The sequence below is a fragment of the Cololabis saira genome, chromosome 6 (assembly GCF_033807715.1).
Source record: "Cololabis saira isolate AMF1-May2022 chromosome 6, fColSai1.1, whole genome shotgun sequence".
Classification (NCBI taxonomy): domain Eukaryota; kingdom Metazoa; phylum Chordata; class Actinopteri; order Beloniformes; family Belonidae; genus Cololabis; species Cololabis saira.
In genome coordinates this window covers 21,176,226-21,182,679 of record NC_084592.1, presented here as the reverse complement: position 1 = coordinate 21,182,679, position 6,454 = coordinate 21,176,226, and the positions used below count along the sequence as shown (strand labels likewise).

The 6,454-nt window shown below is 50.7% G+C and overlaps 1 protein-coding gene across 1 annotated transcript; it reads right to left on the bottom strand.

The window, feature by feature from the left end:
• Positions 1–4,017: 4,017 nt before the first annotated feature.
• Positions 4,018–5,796, bottom strand: LOC133445590 (putative mediator of RNA polymerase II transcription subunit 26). Its single transcript, XM_061722914.1, has one exon. It carries the CDS (start codon positions 5,794–5,796, stop codon positions 4,018–4,020), a length of 1,779 nt encoding a protein of 592 aa, XP_061578898.1.
• Between the last annotated feature and the right edge of the window lie 658 nt (positions 5,797–6,454).

Below are 6,454 nucleotides of genomic sequence, written 5' to 3'. Positions count from 1 at the left end.
ACTGATACAGTAAAAGACAACACTTCTACTTTGCAGGGCTGAAATACTTGATGGCACGCCTCTGCCATTCCCATAAGTGAGAAACAATACGATTTCAATTTGAATCTTCAATGTTGCTTGCAGATATAAAACAATGATTCTGGCAACTGAACAGGATGCAGCACAACCACTGACGTAGCATTCAAACCAGTCATTTCAGATAGATTTTTTTGCAGTGAAAGTTAGTTTTGCTGGACTTAAGGATGATGTTTTGATCCGTTATACTACCATTTGTAAAACTGAAAGTACCTTGTCATCAACGTCTGCACAGATCTATTGGTGACATGGTCATCTATGTCAGGGGGTATTGAAGCAGGGAAAAATTAAAAAAAAAAAAGTTATTTCACAGTGCACAATAACATTTGGGACATTTAATGCGTAAAAAGTGGAATTTGCTTGGTGTTGGTGTGTAACCTGGTTTGAGGTTTCACAAGGATGCAACTTACCTCAATACTCTTAGGTCTGCTTGTGCATCTGGTTTTCCTGGTAAACTGGCAGCTAGTACTGTTGTCTGACACCTTCATTTCCTGTGTATCTGCTGGAAGACAGGGATCAACCCCAGAAAGCAGAAAATAACCTGAATGACACATAGCAGAAGGGAGAATGATAGACATATTAATAGAGGGCGATATCAGGACAGCACTTCCCATTTACTGGTGGAAGTTTTCTCAGTTTATCAAAGTATTGCCGCACTTCCCTGTGGTCTGTATGAAGTGGACTTATTTTACACCATACAAAAGTTCAGAGTCAAATTTGTTTCTACTGTAAGCTCCAGTCAAACGTTTCCTGGCAACCCTCCTGACAAAAAATCCCCCCCAAAAAAACAAGAACACATGGTTTATATGATTGATGTTGCTCTTTAATTAGTTTTTCTTGATCCCAAAACAATCTGATCTGTGAAGTTGGGCCCACTTATTTGAAAGTGCATTCCACTTTCAGGCTCCAGTGCAAGAGACAACTTCAACAGGACATCTGTAGCAGCATTATTGTAGGATTGTTGCCAGTAAATGCAACAAATCCATCCATCCATCCATTTTCTTCCGCTTATCCGGAACTTGGTCGCAGGGGCAGCAGCCTCAGACTTCCTTCACCCCAGACACTTCCTCCAGCTCTTCTGAGGGGATTCTGAGACGTTCCCAGGCCAGCCGAGAGACGTAGTCTCTCCAGCGTGTCCTGGGTCTTCCCTAGGGTCTCCTCCCAGTGGGACATGCCTGGAACACCTCCCTAGGGAGGCGTCGAGGAGGCATCCGATACAGATGCCCAAGCCACCTCAGCTGACTCCTCTCAATGTGAAGGAGCAGCGGCTCGATTCCGAGCTCCTCCCGGGTGACCGAACTCCTCACCCTATCTCTAAGGGAGCGTCCAGCCACCCTGCGGAGGAAACTCATCTCGTCCGCTTGTATCCACGATCCTATCCTTTCAGTCACTACCCAAAGTTCATGGCCATAGGTGGGGGTGGGAGCGTAGGTTGGCCGGTAAATCGAGAGCTTTGCCTTTCGACTCAGCTCTTTCTTCACCACGACGGTCCGGTACACCGACCGCATAACTGCGGACGCTGCACCGATCCGTCGGTCAATCTCACGCTCCATCTTTCTCTCACTCGTGAACAAGACCCCGAGATACTTGAACTCCTCCACCTGAGGCAGGACTTCTCCACCCACCCGGAGAAGGTACACCACCTTTTCCCGGTGGAGAACCATGGCCTTGGTTTTGGAGGTGCTGATTCTCATCCCTGCCGCGTCGCACTCGGCCTCAAACCGCCCCAGCACATGCTGAAGGTCCTGGTCTGATGAAGCCAACAGGACCACGTCATTTGCAAAAAACAGAGTTGAAATCCTGTGGCTCCCAAACCAGATCCCCTCCGGCCCCTGGCTACGCCTAGAAATCCTGTCCATAAATGAACAGGATTATGAACAGGACTGGTGACAAAGGCGCCCGGCAGCCCTGCCGAATTCCAACATGCACCGGGAACAAGTCTGAATTACTGCCGGCGATGCGAACCAAACTCCTGCTCCGATCATATAGAGACCGGGCAGCCGTCCATAGGGGGCACGGTGGCGCAGCTGGTAGTGCAGCCGTCTCACAGCAAGAAGGTCCTGTGTTCAGTTCCCGCAGGGGACGCTGAATGCGTGTTAAGTTCCCCCATGACTTCAGCGCCCACACTCGGGGTGGGGTTGGCGAAAGGCACGGGGGGGGGGACACATGGTCAAATGCCTTCTCCAGATCCACGTGGACTCCATCCATGTGGACTGGTTGGGCAAATTCCCATGAACCCTCAAGCACCCTGCGGAGGGTATAGAGCTGGTCCAGTGTCCCATGACCGGGACAAAAATCGCATTGTTCCTCCTGAGGTTCAACTATCGGCCGTATTCTCCTCTCCAGTACCCTGGCGTAGACTTTCCCGGGGAGCCTGAGTGTTCTTTTTAAAAAGAGGGACCACCACCCCGGTTTGCCACCCCAGCGGCACTATCCCCTTCCTCCATGCAATGTCGCAGAGGTGTGTCAACCAAGACAGCCCTACGACCCAGTCAAGGTCAACAGCTCCCCACCTGCACCGTAAACGTTGCTGGCAGAGTACTGCTTCCCCCCTCTGAGGCACCGAACGGTTCGCCAGCATTTCCTTGAGGCTGACCGAAAGTCTTCTTCCATGGCCTCACCAAACTCCTCCCAGACCAAGTTTTTGCCTCCAGGGCGGCTTGCTTGGCCTGCCGGTACCCATGTACTGCGTCAGGAGTCCCACAGGCTAACATAGCCCGGCAGAACTTCCGTCAGACGGCATCTTTTACTTCCGGTGTCCACCACCGGGTTCTAGGATTGCCGCCACAGGCACCGGAGACCCTGCATCCACAACTTTGAGCTGCTGTATCGACAATGGAGGCAGAGAACATGTTCCACTAGGACTCAATGTCCCCCACCTCCCCCGGGATCTGAGAGAAGTTCTAAGTTGAAGGCGTCCCTGACAGAGGGCTCAGCCAGACGTTCCCAACATACCCTCAATACTTTTGGGTCTGCCCAACTTCCTCCTCTGCCATGAATGCAGCAAATTTCCTTCAGAATCTCTGCAATTGTACAGTTTACAGCAAGCCTCAAGTTTCGTGCCGCTTTAGTCACTCTGGTGCAGCATGCAACTAGCATATCCTATGGCCCATTTATCAAGCACCTAAACCATGAAAGGCTGTAATCAGCAAGCACCAGTGGTGGATTTTTCCTTTAATGGATAAGTTGAAAAAGTTTAGCCTGCAACAGCTGGCTTGACTCGTTTCATCTGCACATTTGTTCACAAGTGAAGTGGCCTGACAATATTTGAGAAGCCTTGATTAAATCCATGGAGATGCAAGAAACTCAAGCCTGCCATAACCTGACACCCAGCGGTCTAAAGCCATCTCAGGTCATCAAAACTAATTTGAGTATTTTGGAACAGACCTAAGACAAGGGGCAGGAAGTTTCTAGATAAGGGAAAATATGCCAAGTTATCAAGGTTGGCACATCTGGTCCAGGTCAAGCAGCAGGTTGTAACGGTGGGTGAATTTCTTTTTTGCTGTCTTCAGGTCACACTGAAGTATTTGATGCTTTCTAAACTACAAGCTTCCAGTGAGCATTGACTGATGCGCATATTTTTTGCAATGGGCTGCATGCATCTCACGTTTGTGATCTTTTGTCAGGCATGTACAGTAATAGAACCATTTACCAATATATATGGATCACAAGCTGTAGAGCCAATGTCATTTAATTTGACTGAAATACGGGTGAGCATAATGGTTTACACTTTGTGTCCCCCAAAACAAAAAAAAATAACCTACACAAATGACTGGCAGTGACATGGAATAATGCTCCCCTCATTAATGAAAACACTATGCACAGGTTAAAGCATTGCATTTTAATTTGGCACTTTAAAGCAATCACTTCCTTCAATGTTGTGCCTAGAAAGAAAACAAACTCCGTTAAGTCAAGGCCAGTTAAAGTTTAAAATATTAGGAGTCACTTAAAATAACTGACCTGCTTAGGCTGCTTAACAGATTTTGCCTGTTGGTGCTTCAGGGGTGCGTAGCGTGGCTTTTGAGGCAACTTTGCCACATAGCCAGGTTGCTTTCCCTGATAGCGCGGCTTGTAGCGATGGCCTTGCTGCTGTTTGGGAACCTGTGGCTGGTGGACCTGCTGCTGCTGCTGCTGGGGAACCTGTGGCTGGTGGACCTGCTGCTGCTGCTTGGGAACCTGTGACTGGTGGACCTGCTGCTGCTGCTGCTGCTGCTGCTTGGGAACCTGTGACTGGTGGACCTGCTGCTGCTGCTGCTGCTTGGGAACCCGTGACTGGTGGACCTGCTGCTGCTGCTGCTGCTTGGGCACCCGTGACTGGTGGACCTGCTGCGGCACCTGTGGCTGGTGGACCTGCTGCTGCTGTTTGGGCACCTGTGGCTGGTGGACCTGCTGCTGCTGTTTGGGCACCTGTGGCTGGTGGACCTGCTGCTGCTGTTTGGGCACCTGTGGCTGGTGGACCTGCTGCTGCTGTTTGGGCACCTGTGGCTGGTGGACCTGCTGCTGCTGTTTGGGCACCTGTGGCTGGTGGACCTGCTGCTGCTGTTTGGGCACCTGTGGCTGGTGGACCTGCTGCTGCTGCTGCTGTTGTTTGGGAACCTGTGGCTGGTAGATCTGCTGCTGCTGGGGAACCTGTGGCTGGTAGACCTGCTGCTGCTGCTGTTTGGGAACCTGTGGCTGGTAGACCTGCTGCTGCTGCTGTTGTTGGGGAACCTGTGGCTGGTAGACCTGGTGCTGTTGCTGCTGTTGGGGAACCTGTGGCTGGTGGGGCACCTGTGGCGGGTAGGCCTGCTGCTTGGGCACCTGTGGCGGGTAGGCCTGCTGCTTGGGCACCTGTGGCGGGTAGGCCTGCTGCTTGGGCACCTGTGGCGGGTAGGCCTGCTGCTTGGGCACCTGTGGCGGGTAGGCCTGCTGCTGCTGCTGCTGTTGTTGGGGCACCTGTGGCAAGTAGGCCTGCTGCTGCTGCTGTTGGGGCACCTGTGGCAAGTAGGGCTGCTGCTGCTGTTGGGGCACCTGTGGCAAGTAGGGCTGCTGCTGCTGCTGTTGGGGCACCTGTGGCAAGTAGGGCTGCTGCTGCTGCTGCTGCTGCTGTTGGGGCACCTGTGGCAAGTAGGGCTGCTGCTGCTGCTGTTGGGGGACCTGTGGCAAGTAGGGCTGCTGCTGCTGCTGTTGGGGGACCTGTGGCAAGTAGGGCTGCTGCTGCTGCTGTTGGGGGACCTGTGGCAAGTAGGGCTGCTGCTGCTGCTGTTGGGGCACCTGTGGCAAGTAGGGCTGCTGCTGCTGCTGTTGGGGCACCTGTGGCAAGTAGGGCTGCTGCTGCTGCTGTTGGGGCACCTGTGGCAAGTAGGCCTGCTGCTGCTGTTGGGGCAGCTGTGGCAAGTAGGGCTGCTGCTGCTGCTGCTGCTGATGCACCCGGGGCGAGTACGGCTGTTGCTGATGCACCCGGGGCAAATACGGCTGTTGCACCTGTGGTGGGTAGACCTGCTGATGCAGCACCTGAGCAGGGTAGCCCTGAGAGACCTTGGGTGGGTAGCTGTGCTGCTGGGGCATCTGCAGCACCTTGGGTTGGTAGCCCTGCTGTTGCTGGGGCACTTTTTGCACCTTCGGTGGATAGCCCTGCTGCTGCACCTGAGGGACCTTGGGTGGATAGCCCTGCTGCGACAACTTGGGTGGATAGCCCTGCTGCTGCACATCCAGCACTTTTTGGTTTAAGGGTAAAGTCATGTGTGGAGTGGGTTGATGTCCAGACATCAGCGTCTCCACAGCGCCATGATTGTCAGAAGATCCAACACCACGAGCTGTTAAGTAGATTGTTAGTCATTGCATACAATAAATGCAATTCTTACAAGTTCATAAACATACCATTTATTTGATGTCCAACAGCAAGCAAAACCAATAGAAATCTTGACACAAGAAAAGAAAAAAAGTCAGTTTATTTTTTCTAAAATACCTTTAAAATGTGCATTGTGTGTTATCCAAAATTGAAAGTTACCTTATGACGGCCCCCATAACCTAATCAAAAGTTTGTAGCAATTTGAATCACTATTATCAGCTTTTATCAAACCAAACACCTAAACTGATCCAGTAACAGTGAACCCACAGAGATACTGTGAAACCTTTTTATAACCATCCCCTCTTACTATTTTAAATTAAGTGGACGCATGTGTGATTAATTGAAGTCAGCTGTGGCTAATGAGTCCGCAGGAAATTCCTCAGGAGATTTCACCATCCAGGAGTAACACTGAGGATTTTATATATATATATATATATATATATATATATATATAAACACATATATATATATATATATATATATATATATATACTGTATATATATGTGTCTTTGTGTATATATATGCATGTCACTGGTCATGTATGTGTA